The 16,559-nt window shown below is 50.0% G+C and overlaps 1 protein-coding gene across 6 annotated transcripts in view; it reads left to right on the top strand.

Moving 5' to 3' along the window:
- The window catches only part of FAM107A (family with sequence similarity 107 member A), a 66,335-nt gene extending 50,118 nt beyond the window's left edge, over positions 1–16,217 (top strand). For 2 of the 6 annotated variants that reach the window (XM_025376793.1, XM_025376794.1), the window contains 3 exons: positions 8,121–8,295; positions 10,306–10,462; positions 10,981–13,583. In XM_025376793.1, the coding sequence (XP_025232578.1) occupies positions 8,121–8,295; positions 10,306–10,462; positions 10,981–11,088 (440 nt within the window). In that variant the 3' untranslated portion in view covers positions 11,089–13,583. Of the gene's footprint in view, positions 1–315; positions 773–7,544; positions 7,656–8,120; positions 8,296–10,305; positions 10,463–10,980; positions 13,584–16,180 lie in introns of those variants that run through there. The other 4 variants (XM_025376798.1, XR_003118158.1, XM_025376796.1 and 1 more) reach the window with 4 other exon arrangements.
- The last annotated feature ends 342 nt before the right edge of the window (positions 16,218–16,559 follow it).

Below are 16,559 nucleotides of genomic sequence, written 5' to 3' on the forward strand. Positions count from 1 at the left end.
TATGCTCCACGTTTGACAAACACAGAAACCAAGACACAGAGACACTGAGTGGCTGCTGAAGGGGCTGGTGCTGGAGCCAGGGCCAACATTCGAGCCTGCTGAGACCCAGACACGGTGCTTCCCCTCTCCTACACTCTCCTGTTGGCTCCTCTGTGAAGTGCCGATGACGTTCGGGGTATCAGGAAAATGTTGTGTACGGAGTTTCTGACCCATTCGTGGATAATCAAGAACTGACCCAATGCTGAGCAGTTTCCCCTCCCTTTACACCCCACCCCTTTCCCCCCAGAGCCATTTTCTCCTGAAGAATCCACACCACTGCCGCAGGAAGCTTGGCTTCCCCTCCCATGGGGAAGTGCTGGAATCCACTCTTGCCTGACCCTCCCATAAAAAACAAGGGAAATTCCTTTACGTGAGCTGCCTTGCTCAGAACAAAGCTTGGCGTGTTTCTTATTCCTCATCAATCTGACAAAATGGGTATTTATTTGTGCCTCTCAAGCGTGTGGCTTGGACATGATGTTCCGCATCGTGGAAGTGGCCGTGTACCAAGTGAAATATCTGTTACTATAGTAACAGTTCCTTTTTATTGATACCAGAATAAACAGGAATGCAAAGGCTGTCTCACTTGTTGGCACATTTCAGCAGCCTCCCGTTCCCAGGGGTTTAAGAACCGCCCTCTAGAGGCAGCCCTCCTTGCTAGTCTGGGACTTCCCAGTGGAGTGAGGAACCCAGCAACACGCTCCTGACTTCCCTTCCCAAGGACTCGACCTGAGAAGTAAGACCATCTCTGTTCTGTTTCCCCTGCTGTGGAGCGCGGTGCTGTTCGGGAGGAGGTGGAAGGGAAGGAGGGCAGACCCTGTGCACTGAAGTGGGCTGTCAGTGGACCTGAGTGCTTTGAGTTTAGGTACCTGGGCTATGTCCCAGCATCTGTAAAATGATACGGGAGATGCCTCCCGGCACCCTGGGTTTCGGAAAAGGGTAGGAGATAAAGAAGTGAGCCCCTAGGCATAGCCCTGCATTCTTGTTGATCTTTTCCTGCTGCATCCTCAGGTGAATCTGAATTCATGCATGATATAGCCTCACCTAAGTCAACTATCACACAGTATGGGGGTTTAATTCTCGGCACAACCGACAGAACACAGGTTTCAGCGTCAGAACTTGGGCTCAGATTCGAGCTCTTTCTTTCACCGGCTGTGTGATTTGGAGAAATCAGATGACTTCCCTGAACTTCAGTTTCCTTGACTGTAAAAAGAGGATAATGACAGTACCCACCTTCTCAGTCTGTCGTAAGAATTTCATATTTCATGGGATACGACTGCTAGGTGCTTAGCACAGTGCATGGCACATAGTGCATGCAGGTTAACGTGTGAAGGGCCTGCCTTTCTGGTGAATTTGGCTTTAGGACTTTGCAATACAAGGCAAGTCTGAGATTGGGCCAGAAATCAAGAGCTGTAGGATTGGGTGTGTCACTTTTTGAAACTGCTACCAAACTCAAGTCACTTCGAGCTTCAAGGCAGCCCCCACACCTGCATCTCTGGGTGACTTAGATCCTAAGCGGCCCTCTTAGTTCTGTTGGTGGTAAGTACCTGCTGGAATTTTCCCTGCAGAGGCATCTACCAGGTAAAGTGGCTGGCATCATGCCACTAATGAGCCAGCAGGGATTCCAGGTCTGCTGATGCTTGTTCCAGATCAACTGCACAATGCTGTCCACTAACCTTGCTAAGGACCCTCCATGTCTAGCCCTGGACTCTGCTATTTAATTGATTCAAAATCCTAAATGCCCACCCAACATTCTCCCAAGGTAGGAAATTACAACGGACCCAAGGCAAAACGTTCAGGAAGTCAGCCTTGAGTCATTGCATCCAAATGGACAAGCAGCTCTGCTGGGGGCTTCCGAGCATCGACCAGAGGCTGCTGAGAGATCTGGAGGTGGCTTCCAGATACACTGTTCTTTGGCTGCTGGCCAGTGAAATACAATTAGGCACTTTCCCCATGGAGAGGAAAAAAGCCAGAAGGGTCAGGAAATCCAGTGACCATGCTTGTCACTTTTACTGAATGCCTCTTTTTCGTTTGCCAGTCGTTATTTTGAAAGCCTCTCTTCTCCTCTGCCTGCCATCCCATTAAATGCTGAACCAAGAGGGTCCTGAATGTGTTCTGAACTCAGCAGCTTGAACAGTAATAAGGAAGTGGGGGCAGAGGAGGGAAGGCCAACAGCTGGTCCTCTCCTAAACGAGACCAGCCTGAGGCCAGACAGGCCTGTGGATTCTAGCTTAAGCCCAAAGCTGCTGGGGCCAGGCTGGGTCTCCCCAGGGAGAGTCTGTATTTCACATAGGCTATTAGTCCTCAAGTTAGCAGGCCTCCATGTTCTCACCTATAAAATGGGCTCACACAGCCTCTTCATTGGGGTTTCTTGACTATCTAGAGAGAGAAAAGGGACATAACCCTGCTTTGTCAACTAAAAGACATTTTGCGCCTTGAAGACAGTGGAGAGATAGAAAGAGCACTGAATTTGGCGTCCAAGGTCCTGGCTTCGCTGCTTACTCTCTGTGTATCTTGAGACAAGTAGCTTGGCCTCTCTGAGCCTTAGTTTTCTCATCTATAAAACGGGGTGCCACTGGCTGCCTCCGAGGGTGATTTAGAGATCCAGATCAAATTCGAGAGGTGACCACAGGATTTCTTCAGGACAGAAGTACCATGGTTTGTCTTCGGTGAGCGTCACTCTGCCAGGCGCTGGGCTAAACACATTGTGCCATTGTATCACTTCATCCTCCAAACTGCTCCGCGAATAGGCTATTATCCTTGCTGTATAGAGGCTCAGAGAGGTTAAGCTACAGCTGGGAAGGGTTGCCACCATGAATCAAACCCAGTCTGTCTCCACTAAAACATCTGCTTTAACCATTGCTTTACTGGCTCATGTGTCATTTGTTACAACTGATGCCATCAAAGACAGAAATAGGACTACCGGAACAGTGGAGAGGCAAGTGGAAGGGTCACTGAGGTCTTAGACAGAATGGGGTATGGCTATTGTCAAGATGAACTGGGCCCTGAGACTCTATCAGTGCAGCTCTCCTTCTGTCTCTCCTTACTCTTTCCTGTGGGTGGGGGCACCAGTGTTTGGTTTCAAATCTGCCACCCTGCATTAGCCATGCATGCCCCAGTGGCCCTGTGCCCTCTCCCTGGGAGCAGCAGAGATCTCCACTGAGCCTTGCCTGGTGTGGGGCCAACGTCCTGTGGAGCCTCTGGCGAGGAGCTCTGGGACCTCTTGAGTCACCAACAAAACCAGGGAGGAATCAAGCAAGGGGCTCCCAATCTTTCCTCGGACCTCTTATTATCCCCACCCATGAAAAACAACATCAGTCCCATAGTCTGCATATTGAGAATTATTTGCCCGTCCTATAGTCATGCAAGACACTTAGTAGCTGTCGCCTACTGGTGGCCCCCACCTCATGCCCAGCTCTTTAGCTCATCCAATCTTCACAGCATCACAATTCTACAGAGGAGCATCCCAGAGGTTAGAGAACATCCCAAGGTCACACAGCTGCTAAGAACTGTGACCTTAATCAGATTTGCTCACAATAACCAGGCCCACTACAGTCAGCTGAGATCCTTCAGGGCCGAAGCAAATAAGTTTGTGTTTTGGGTTAACTCCATGGTTTGCAAAGTTGGCTGACTCTAGGAACCACCTAGGAAGCTTTTAAAAATCCCCAAGGTCAAGCCACCCCCAAAGCCAATTAAATCAGAATCCCTGTGGTGGGACTCCGGCATTGGAATTTTTGAAACTTCCTGTGGTGAGGCCAATATGTAGCCAAGGTTAAGATCCACTGATTTAACCAGTGCAGTTTCTGAGGATGAGAAGTCTCCATCTAGGACTAGGAATGGGATTTATTAATAGTGATTGTTAATAGCAGCTAACAGGGTGGTCACACTGCCATTCCAGGGGCACCATTCACAGTTTAATCTATAGGAGTTGAGGACTTGCTGTTGTGAGGTACACAACCGGCCTGTTGTATGTGGCAGCCCTGGTAGCCAGCGCCAAGTGCTCAACTCTATACTAGGCATTTGCCAAGCACCTTGCAAGTATCACCTCGTTTACGATACCACAACTTCATGGAGAAGGATTCTACCATAATGCTCATTTTGCAGATGAGGAAACACCAAATCAAAAGCAGCTGTCCCATCTCAACTCTGCTGTTCAGTGGGAAACAGCCATAGACAATAAGTGGGCGTGGTGTGTCCCAGGGCTGTGGGATTTGGTCCAAAGGCTGTAGTTTCCAGGCTCCAGCTCCAGAGGGTAGGAAGGCACAGACAGAGCTGACATTCAAATCCAGGTCTGAATGACTTCAGCCTCCTTATCCTTCTGCTTCCTCCTGCATTTCTTTAACAGCCATGAAGAATCCAGACAAGCCACTTACCTTTCTCCTTCATGATTGGCCTGCTCCTCCCTCTCCCTGCTAGCTCTTCTCCTGGCTGTTCACCCTTTTCTTTCCAGAGAGGACCTGTCTAATGCCCACTTCCCCTCTTAGCCCCTCCATGGCCACTCCCCAGATGGACCCCAGAGTCTTGGATCTCTCGGGACGCTCAGCAGCCTTGGGAACCACCCCAGTCCTCTGCCTCAGGAGGCCCAGCTGACCACCCAAGACAGCCTGGATTTTCTTGGCCTGGCACCTGTGCTTCATTGAGTAGTCTCTTTTATAACAGGACCTGTGTGAGGTTCTTCTGCCCAGAGACCCCGGTTAAATAAATTAAAAGGTAGGAAGGCTGGTTCAACTTTCTAAGTCCTGGGGGTCCCCAGAAGCCCTCCTCATCCCACCCCTCGTAGATGTATACATGGATCTCACAGGGGTTGTTTGCTGTGGTTCAGCTCCCTGAGAGGCAAAGGCAATGGTTTTTCCCCTGCAGCCCTGAGCTAAGGCACCAGCCACATCCTTCAGGGTTCCTGCCTCACCCACCACACCAGCCTGGCCTCAGGGAAACACCTTCATCTGGAGGAAATCATTGAGCCAGGGCTGACCACAGATTGAACCTGGGGTGCAGCACTGGCTTTGTAATTGACAGGGCCCAGTGCAAAATAAAAAAGGAGGGCCACTTGTTCAAAATGCATTTGACATTTCAGACAGCAACAACAGAAGATCAAACCAAACAGGGCCCCTCTTCCAAAGCAACCCTGTGCGACTGAGTCCGACTGCCCCTGGGGCAGCCAACCCACTGGCTGGCCAGCGACTTATGTATGGGGCGAAGGTCTCAGCCAGGCCAATCACAGATTTTTTTCCCCTGGAATTTAATGGGAGAAAGAGACAGAGACCACCCACTGGAAGTGAAGGAAACCAAAGTCATAAAACATCCCAAGGCCTCTGACAGTTTCCCCACACAGCAGCGAGAATGACCTTTTTAAAACTGAATCAGGCGCGCCTTTCCCTGACTTGAACCCACCCGTCCACCCTCACTCCAGACGCTCTCCCAGTCAGTCAGCTCACAGCACTCCCAGCACACTATGTCTTTTTGTTCCCTGAACAGACCCAGCTTGTTCAAGGTACATGAGTCACACATGCTGTTCCCCAGGCCCCAAATGGCCTCCTTCCTCATTCTCAACTGTCAGATCTTAACGTTGCCTCCTCAGAGAGGCCCTCGCCATACCTGGCTGACAGTGGGTCCCTCCTTAGTCTGTATGGGAGCCTGGAGCCATCTGTGGTCTTTCGTTTTCATTGGCTTGCGTATGTGCTGACTGCTGGCCTCCCTAGCAGAGTGTGGGTTCTGTGAGTGCCGGGACCTCACTTGCTTAGTTCTCTTCTGTGTGTCCAGTGTCTACCGCAGTGCCAGGAAAATCACAGGAACACGAACATTTGTGGAATGCATGACTATTTTTATCATTATGCACTTTCTCAGTGGTCATTGCCATTGCGCAGGAGCTCTTGATTTTGTGTACTTATTTTGTATCTGGCCACATTGTTGAACTCTCTCAGTTCCAAATGCGTTTCTGTTCATCCATGTGAGAATTCTGGTTATATGGCTTTATCTATGCAAATATTAAGGCTGCCATCTCCTTTCCTAAAGTTATCCAACTTATTCTATTTCCAACCTTATCACTTTGGCAACATACGGTGAGTTTTTTTAAGGATGGTGCAGCTGATGAAAAGCAAGCAGCTCTGGAAGATTTGTGGGGCACAGAGGGACTAAGAACAGGTGAATAGCCAGGGAGCCAAAGTAGTTATTAAAGTGTGGCATAAGCTGAACAGGAAGAGAGCTGAGGTCACGGGAAGGAAAGAGCGTAGCTGAGAATTACTCAGTCAAAGGATGGGTGACACTTGACAATAGGAATAGTCAGCAAAAGAGAGAAGATCTCAAAGCTCCAATCTGAATCCAGGTGTTCTAATGCATTGGCACCCAGAGAGCTTGATCCCACAGACAAGAAAATATCCACACTAAAAACAGAAAGGGGAGCTGATACGGCCAACTTTGTATTTTGTCAAATGCCCATTTTAAAGTAACTCTAAATACTATTATGATCACCTTTTAAGGACCAAAAAATTAGGAAGGATGTAACCTGAAAGCAAACAGCCTTACAAAAAAGATGAGGGAAAAAAAGGGAAGTTAATAAGAATTCTCATTTTAGAAATGGTTCTGAGAATATGAATTCGAGAAAAAAATTAACATGTCTATGCTCTGACATTTCACCTGGCTACATCCAAAATACCTTATAATAATTAACACTTTTTCCAGATTACACAGCACCTTTACATATGTGGTCTTACTTGCTCCTCCTAACAGCAGTCTGTGATGGATCATCATAGAAATGCCAAACACGGGTCTGGTGGCCACCATTGCAAAGTAGAGTCTCCGGTTTGATGCATAGATTCCCGATATGTCACCTTGCAATGTGCACCCTGTCAAACCTCCTCCTCTGTATTTTCTGACCCCAACAAGCTGTTTGCCACTTCCAGGTTTTCACACATCCCTGTTCATCCATGAAACTGTATTCGGGCAGAGAATGGTTCTCATCCCCTTCCCAGTGTGGGGGAGGAAATGAAAGTCTGTCCACAGGCAACATGGTGGCCCTCAAGCGGGGGCTGAAGCCTGGTATTTGAGGTGGGGACACACTCCCTCAGTTGCCACATGAAAACCACATGCCACAGGGCACTGGTTCCCCAAGACCAAAGAAAACTTCAAAAGTTGTTTTGGCAATTACCAACAAATGTGCAGACACTGCTAACTGTCAGAGCCTGGCAAATAATAGGAGCTCAACCTCTGCAAAGCTAGACTCATGAAGAGAGCAGAGCTAAAGTCTAAATTTTCATTGAAATTCCTATAAGCAGCTAATGGCCAGGCAGTGTCTATACCTTTGAGGCGTTTTTAAGTCAGTCTCTCTCTCTCTCTCTCTCTCTCTCTCTCTGTTGTACTTGCTTTTGGGCATTTCAAGGATAAGGAGCCAGTTTGTAGAAGAGGGAGCCCTTGTGTCTAATTTTTAAGTAAATTGACAGATTTCAAACTGCTGTGGTAGAAGTAGGGCCATTGAGTAGCCAAACATTTGACAACTATCCCTTTGCTATTAGGGACACAGCAGTCTCTGAATTTCATACTCTCCTCTTTGATGTGAAGACAATGAAAAGCTGAACAGTTCCACAACAGAATTTGGAACCGTGAATAGAGTTAGATAATAAAGGGTAATACTTTCTTTTTATCACTGCATTTATCCAAATTGTTTTTAACAAGTACATATTACTCTTTTTAAATATATTTTCATTTTCTGTTACGAGCTCATTGAAAAACAGAAACTCAAACATAATTCCTTTTATAGTGGGAGAAAACCGTTGTTTGCAAAGTCAAGCCAAAAAGTATGCATGTGTCAACCCATATTTTGTGACCCATTATCACTTTACTTCTACACTCCAGAGACGTCGCAAACATCATCTCCAATTCTCACAGCCCTGTGCATGCATTCCATTATGATTTCCACTTTATAAGGGAAGAAACTAAGGCTCAGAAAGTCAGGTAGCTTGCCCAGGTATGCGCAGTAGCAGGTGGCCAAGGTCTATCTGACATGAAAACCTTGCCCTTCAACTGTGCCCCATGGGGCAGGGTGAGATTATTGGCTCAGCTCTGAGCTACTCCCCTGCCCATCTCCACAGCCGCCATGTACTCGGAGATCCAGAGGGAGCGGGCGGACATCGGGGGCCTGATGGCCCGGCCAGAATACAGAGAGTGGAATCCGGAGCTCATCAAGCCCAAGAAGCTGCTGAACCCCGTGAAGGCCTCTCGGAGTCACCAGGAGCTCCACCGGGAGCTGCTCATGAACCACAGAAGGTAGGGATGAAGCCCTGCTGCCTGGGCCCATCAAGCTCCTGGGCCTGTGGGGGATGGGGAAGGTACCCCTGGAGGAAAGCAGAGCTGGCTACCATCCTGGGGCTGCTGGAGACTGAGGAAGGTTGAGGGTGCCCCTCATGATCACCAGCAAAATCTGTAAAGACCCCATCCCCAGTGGGCCCCTGGGAACCAGATGAACCCAAAAAACCCTGTTCTCTTGCCCAGCCACCCGCTTCATGCCCACACTCCAGATACACTTACTGAGTGCCTACTATGTGCTGGGCACTGAGCCCAGACCTGGGGATACAAGAATGAATGGCACCCAGTTCCCGTCCTCACAGACAGAGACGGGTGCATAGCCAGGCAGTAGGATGGGTGCATTGATGAGGGTGTAAATAGGCCTGAGACCCCAGAGGAGGAACCCGAGAGGGGTCTAAAGTGACTTCACAGGAGCGCTGCTGCCTCAGCTATGACCTGAAGGGGGACTGGAGTCAGCCAGGCCTGGAGGTGGGTGTTGGATGGCAGAGGGAACCTCATATGCGAATGAACAGGAAACAGGAGTCACTCACTGTGCCTGGGGCATCAATTGTGTGGTGCAGGCCAGGGCAGAAGGATGGACTAAGGAAGGGTCTACAGCAGGGGCACAGGGTGTGATGGGCCCGTCTGGTGAGGTGGGGGGATGGAGGAGCTCACAATACCAAAGGGGGCAGGAGTGTTGCAGAGGCCCAGGATGGTGGCTGGCTCTTTCGTGGCAGGCCGTGGTGTGCAATGACAGAGATGAGCCAGAGTGGCATCTGGGAGGAGGCAGGGGTGGGATGGGGCAATTGATGGGATGTGAATTGGAGAAGGGGAAGGCTGAGCGTCCTCTGGGAGGACTGGGAAATACTCCTGCTCACCAGTAATAGCATCAGCCCAGCGTTGCTTTCAGAGCTCCCTCTGCTGGCTGATTCTGGTATTAGAGCCGATTGTGATTTCTGTTCTTGTTTTCAGCTATGTGACTAATATCCTAGCAGTTATCATTTTGTACACTGAGTCGCTTTTGTTTTTGTTTTCAATTAGTATTATAATATGAGCATTTTTCTCTGAGTGGCTTTTAGATTCATCCCTTTAATATCAAAAAACATCACGACAATCAAAAACAAAAGCTTAAAGACAAATCAGAGAAAGTATTTGTAATATAAACAAATTTTATTTTTAAAACTCACGTATACAGAAAAAAATTAATATATTCAGATCTCTTAAAATCCACAAGGAAAAGATGAATAAAAAGTAATACAGCCAGACGTGGTGGCTCACACCTGTAATCCCAAAACTTTGGGAGGGCGAGGCAGGAGGATCACTTGATCCCAGGAGTTCAAGGCTGCAGTGAGCTATGATTGCACCACTGCACTCCAGTCTAGGCAACAGAGAAAGTCCTTGTCTGTAAAAATAATAGTGATAATACAGTTAATTCACAAAAGAAGAAATGCAAATGGCTGGTAAACATATCAAATGTTGTTCCATGTGACTAATAAAGAAACAAATGAAAAACAGATACTTCTTGCCTACCAGATTCTCAAATATAAAAAGGTTGGCTGGTGATGGTGGGGAGAAATAGATGCTCTTGTACACTGTTCACAGGAGGATACACTGGATAACCTTTCTCAGGCACAAATAGATATATGTACCCCAAATCTTTTCAAAGAGCCTGACCCGGCAATTCTACCTTTAGAAAAGTATCCTAAGAAAATAACCAGAAATAACGTAAAACTTGGTCTCTGCAGTCAGACAGGCCTGGGTTCAAATCCTCATCTGGCCCATCTGTAGCTGTGACCTGGACTGGTATCTTCAGCCCTAGCAGCCTCAGTTTCTGTCTCGGTAAAATGGGACAGTAATGGGTCCACCTCCAAGGCTACAGGGAGGATTGCACAAGATAATATTGGGGGTTGGTGTCACCGCAGGAAGCAGCCCTGAGGCTGGGGGAAGCGGGAAGGTGATGGTCTCCTGACAGCTCCCCCTTCCCCACCCCAGGGGCCTTGGTGTGGACAGCAAGCCAGAGCTGCAGCGTGTCCTGGAGCATCGCCGGCGGAACCAGCTCATCAAGAAGAAGAAGGAGGAGCTGGAAGCCAAGCGGCTGCAGTGCCCCTTTGAGCAGGAGCTGTTGAGACGGCAGCAGAGGCTGAACCAGGTGGGTGATGGGCACCCAGCCAGGATCACGCATCCTCCAGGGCTGTCCTCCAGGGAAGAGCTCTGCTGTGACCACAGCCAGTAAGAGGGAAGAGGATCAGCAGACAGAGCACTGGACTAAGAGTCCACGCCTGGCCTGAGTCCTCCCTCTGCCATTCACTTTGCTAGGTCCTTAGGGTGAGTGGTTTCCTGTCTCTGAACCTCAGCTTCCTCACTGGCCCAGTGTACTGCACGCTGGTTCTGATTTCATTCTTACAACTGTCTTGCGTACCAGGTGGCATTCCCATTTTAGAGATGGGGAACCTGAGGCCCAGAGCGGGTGAGTGATTTGAACCAGGCTTCACAAGGAGAACTCAGTCTCATGCTCTGTGCCCCAGCTACCAGGCTAGTAGCAAAACTCATCCTCAGGTTGGTTCTGTTTCCCCACTGAGTGGGCCCTTGGTCCAAACTCCGTAGGTTTTCAGAGTAGCAATCCCCCTAGCTCCATCCACTTCACCCCTCTGCTTCTCCCTCCTTCAGCTGGAAAAACCACCGGAGAAGGAAGAGGATCACGCCCCGGAGTTTATTAAAGTCAGGGAAAACCTGCGGAGAATTGCCACACTGACCAGCGAAGAGAGAGCGCTGTAGGACCAGCTGCCAGGCTCAGGCCACCACCCACCCTGGCCTGGACACCCTCCTCCAGCCCTTCTGCACCTGGCAGCCCTGGGCCCCAGGCCTTGGGACGTCTGTGATGTTCCCACCTGCTTCTGTAGAAATGTGTCACCCCAGAGGGCCTGGCTCTCCCTGGGAGGCTGGGGCCCCTAAGCTCCTAGGCTTTTCCTTCCAAGCACCCAGACCTTCTGCTCCACGAGGGAAAACTTGCATCCCTCCCTGCAGGGGGTTCAGAGCCCAGCACAGGGGGTTTCTCTGGCAGAACTGAGGAGGAAGAGGCAGCCCTCTGGCTTGACAAGCCTTCTGTTCTGCCCGGGCCTTCCCACCAGGAATCTCCAAGGCTCCCCAGGGCCCCGCTTCTCCACGCACCCAGCTCCTAGGTCTCAGAGAACTCCCCCACCTGTGATTTTACCTGCAGCCAGCAGAGCTTAGCTTCAAGGACACCCGCCTCCAAAGCACTGAGGGGAGGACGGGCAGGGCAGACCACAGGTGGCCTTGTTGCTGCCATCCTGACCAGGTGGGAGGACACTAACAAAGACAGCTGTTTTGGGTCTTCTCCCCTCACCCATGCTTTCATCATCCCCTCCGCACAGTGCCCACCGCCACCCCACCCCCGCCCCATCCAGGCCTTCTAACCACACCTAGCCAGGGCTGCCACATTCCTGCGCCCAGAAGTCTGCAGCAGTGCCTCACAAACTTGATTGTGCATACAAATCACTGGGGATCTTGTTAAAATACAGCTTCTAACTCAGTAGATCTGGGGTGGGGGCTGAGATCCTGCATTTCTAACAAGCTCCCAGGTGAGGCGGAGGCTGCTGGTGTGAGGACCATGCTGTGAGCAGCAGGGCATGAGTGCCCAGGGCTGGTATGTATTAGAAATATCACGCCTGAAGCCATCGCTGGCCCCCACCTCCCGTGGACTGATGCCCCAGGGATTCCCACCCCACCTCTGCAACCCCAGGTTTTCTTCATTATCCACCTCACCCCAGACTCCCACCCCCAGGAATTCTCCATGAAGACTTTGGCCTAGCAAATTGTGTTGGTTCTGTGAGTGTTGTTTTAATCAGAGATGTATGTGATTGCCAATCTGCATTTCTTACCAGTGTGACCACACTGTTATGATGCAAATCTAGCCAAAAAGAAAAGAATTTTTTTTTTTTTTACTTTTTCCTACAGTCTTATGGAAAGCAAATATACAATGATTTCCAATAGGCTTCTGGAATAGAAACAGTGGTTTGAAGACCCCACTGTCGCCTTTATGGACTGGCCCCTTTGAGTCTGAATCCCCCGCCTCTGTCACCTGAGACCCAACCCCTAACTGGGCCAACTCCAATGAATTCACCCATTTTTCTTCTTCAGAAGGCGTTTCCTATGTGAGACCCACTTATTTTAACCTTTTGCTCCTATCCCATTTTTAAAGAATTAGAGAATAAACCAGGCCTGTTCTTTTCCCCTGAAATCCCTGCCTCTGTCTCCTAAACCCATCATCTAAGGTGACAGAGCAGTGCTGGAATAGCATCTCCTTTCACTTCCCCCAAAGCTGCCTCAAATCGCTGCCCCTGGCATGCTCTCTGATTCCTGGAAGCAAACGTGGGGCTGCCGGAGGAAAGGGATTGTCCCGGTCTTACTCGTAACTGGGTGGTTTGAGGGTGACTAAAGTCGTGCTTTTCCTGTGTGTGGCCAGCACAGGGCTGTACATGCAGATATTCCGCCTGTGTGCATATAAAGTCAAGCTCAAAGAGGCTCCTGAATGTGACTGGCGTGCTGAGAATGTGGTTATGCTGTTTAATGTATGTCAGGTGAGGGTTACGCTGAAGATGCACAATCCCTAAAATAAAGATCACCACATCCCCAAAGAAGCAGCCCTCGGGTCCATGTGTTGTTCAGACATGTGAAGAGAAGCAAGACAGAGGGTCTCAGATAGATGAGGGGTCCCCAAGGGAATGCCTGGGGCTTTACCCAGTGGTTCCCAGAGGTGCTCCATGGAGGCAACAAGTCTTTCCGTGAAGCCTCAGAAGTAGAAGGGACCTCAAGCACCACGCCCTCCAGGGCAGCCATGCAGAAGACCTTGGTTCACTCTTCAGGGGTCGTCCCAACTCCATATCTCCAGCCACTCCAACTGTGGAGGCTGTAAACCCAGATTCTCACTGTTCCAGTCTCCTTTGCAGCATAGGATGGCTATGTGATTTGGTGTGGCCAATGAAATTGAAGAGGAAGTCTACAGGGGCTTCTGGGAAAGCTTATGCTTTTCTGATAAAAGACACAGGCATGGCTAACATCTCCCTGGCCTCCTTCTTTCTGCTTTGATTGAGGGTGTGATGCCTGGAGCCACAGCAGCCACCTTGCTACCATGAGGAAAAGGCCAAGAGAATCACAGAGTCATTGACCCTATCATTATTTCACCAAGCCAATGCCAGCCACCATCCTTCTCCATAATTATTGTAAATAAAATAAATCCCTCTTTATTTAAACCGTTGTTGGTCAGTCTCTGTTACTTGCAACCAAAATCATCCCTAACTGACAGAGAAAGCCAGTCCCTGCCTGTCCAAAATTACCTGCAGGCTGTGCTAAAAATCCAGATTCAACTTTCCCATCAGAAGCCTGTTGGATCAGGATCCCCAGCTGCAATGCCTGGGATCTGTTTTTCTGTACCTTCCCCATATAGCCCACCTAGCATGAGTCTGAAAACTGGTACTTGGGCATCACTAACGCACACATCATTCACCAAATATTTATTAAGTGCCTGCTCTGTGCCAGGAAGCATGCCATGGGCTGGGGCACAGTGGAGAACAAAGGCTCAGTGCCTCCCCCTCATCTGATGACGGCAGTGGCCTCCTCCCAACTGGTCTCTCCTACTGGCCTTGTCTCTACACCCTGTTCTCAACAGAGGAGCCAAAATGATTTTCTTCCAGTCTAAGGCAGAACTTGTGACTCTGCACAGAGCCCTCCCTGGGCTCCCAGTGGAGTCTCTCCTGCATTCCAGGTGGTCCTATAAGTCCAGCTCCCTCTTAGCCTCCGACCTCCTTCCTGCACTCTCCCACTCGCTCACACAGCCCCAGTTGTGCTGGCCTCCTACCCTCTCCAGGCATGCCTCATCTCCATGCCTTTCCACCTGCTCTTCCCCAGCCAGGAGTATCCTTCCCTCCAAGACCCACGGCCCACTCCTTCACTTTCTTCATGTCTTTCATCATGCTTCTTCTAAATGAGGTCCCCTTTAGCCACCCCATCTAAAATCTCAACTTCGACAGTCTTCCTCTGCCTGCCTTGCCTTCTTTATCCTCTTTACCATTTATCACCATTGAACATATTTTATATTTTACTGATTTGTCTCGTGTGTCCCTCCTAATGATAATGTCAGCTCCATGAGGGCAGAGATTCTTGTCTGTCTTGTTTACTCTGAATCCCTAGTGCACAGGGCCTAGAGAAGGGTGCTCAGGAAGTGTTTGTTGAATGAATGAATGAGAAACCCCTTCTCCCTCTGCAATACCCCTAGCCTTCTACCAGGTCCAGCCCATAGCAACCAGAGAAGGCGCCACCTGCCTCCTTCCTCCACGGTCTCCACTCTACCCACAGATGTCCATTTGGCGGGAAGCCCTCGTCTGCCCTCTTGGGCATTCATCAATACACCTGGGCCTCACTGGCATCGTACCGGCAGGACCTGCATCAGAGCCGCGTGGCTCCTGCACACCACAGGAGTGTCTAGAGAGTCAGATCATCCCTGAGGGCTGATAATGAGGCCATCACCCAAGCCTGGAGACCATGGAGAAGCAAAAGGCTGCTGCAGCAGCTCTGACTTCAGACCTCTCCTTAAACAGGGAGCCAAGACAGCAACCCTTGTTCCTGTGGGGGCCACACTCTCTCACACGCACCAGACCACGGGTCCTGGTTTGGGTTTGCAGAATGCAAACCTGTCAATGGCAAACCAGCACTAAACACAAAATCTGGGAGAGAGGGCTGACCTTAGGACGTGAAGGGACCCTCCATCCCTGGTCCTGCAGTGTGTGTGTCACTGGAGTCCTCAGACCGCAGGAGCTGTGGCAGGGCAGCCTCGCCACACTTGAGACTATACTGACTCCAAACCATGTGAGGGTGGGACCCTGTCTGATTCTGCTCACCTTTATCCAGGGCCCTGAAAATAGTTAGGTGCCCCAGAAAGTTGGGAATGGATGTCAGTAATGATCACTGCATTCACAGGGGGCCAGCAATGTCAGCACCCTTGACAATAAGGTGTCTTCCTCCCCACTCTGCAGATGAAGACACCTGGACTCAGGTAAGTGAAGGCCCTTGCCAGAAGACATAAGGCAATGCCCTGGGAGAGATGCGATTCTCACCCAGAGCGACCTGTCTGCAGAGCCTGCTTTCTCTTTTTTTTTTTTTTTTTGAGACGGAGTCTCGCTCTGTCGCCCAGGCTGGAGTGCGGTGGCGCGATCTTGGCTCACTGCAAGCTCCGCCTCCCTGGTTCACGCCATTCTCCTGCCTCAGCCTCCTGAGTAGCTGGGACTACAGGCGCCTGCCACCATGCCCGGCTAGAGTCTGCATTCTCTCCACTACAGCCAGGCCTTGTTCCTGGAAAGTGCTCCTGGGAGGCCCCTGTACCAGCCTGACCATGCGCCACGGGATTCAGGGACCTACTTTATCTGCCATTTGTCTGTCTGAACTTGAAATATTTAACCTCCGCGCTATAAAAACAGACTCAGCCGAGCACAGTGGCTCACGCCTGTAATCCCAGCACTTTGGGAGGCTGGGGCAGGCAGATCACCTGAGGTCAGGAGAGACCATCCTGGCCAACATGGTGAAACCCCGTCTGTACTAAAAATACAAAAATTATCTGGGTGTGGTGGCACACGCCTGTCGTCCCAGCTGCTTGGTGGCTGAGGCAGGACAATCGCTTAAGCCCGGGAGGTGGAGGTTGCAGAGATCATGCCACTGCACTCCACACTGTGTGACAGAGACTCCTTCCGGAAAAAAAAAAAAAAAAAAAAGGTCAGGATCTACCATTGTGAAGGGATTCCTTGCATTCCTTGCATTCCTATCGCTGAGCAGTAACCTAAACACTTTGATTTTTCAGTGCCTCCAAAGACCCACTAAACCAACAACCACCTCACTCCTGCTAGTTTCTTGCCTTACAGTGCCCCCGCCTGCTGGACTTCAGAAGAACAGAACTAACCGCCTTAATCTCCTCCTGTCTGGATGTCCTAGTCAGCTCAGGCTGCCATAACTGAATCCCATAGACTGAGTGGCTTAAACAACAGAAATCTATTTTCTTTTTTCCTTTTTTTTTTTTTTTTTTTTTTGGCTGTCTTGCTCTTTCACCCAGGCTGGAGTAGTGGCACAATCTCGGCTCACTGCAACCTCCACCTCCCAGGTTCAAGCAATTCTCCTGCCTCAGCCTCCCAAGTAGCTGGAATTACAGGTGCCCGCCACCATGCCCAGATAATTTTTGTATT

This window comes from Theropithecus gelada, chromosome 2 (assembly GCF_003255815.1).
Source record: "Theropithecus gelada isolate Dixy chromosome 2, Tgel_1.0, whole genome shotgun sequence".
NCBI lineage: Eukaryota > Metazoa > Chordata > Mammalia > Primates > Cercopithecidae > Theropithecus > Theropithecus gelada.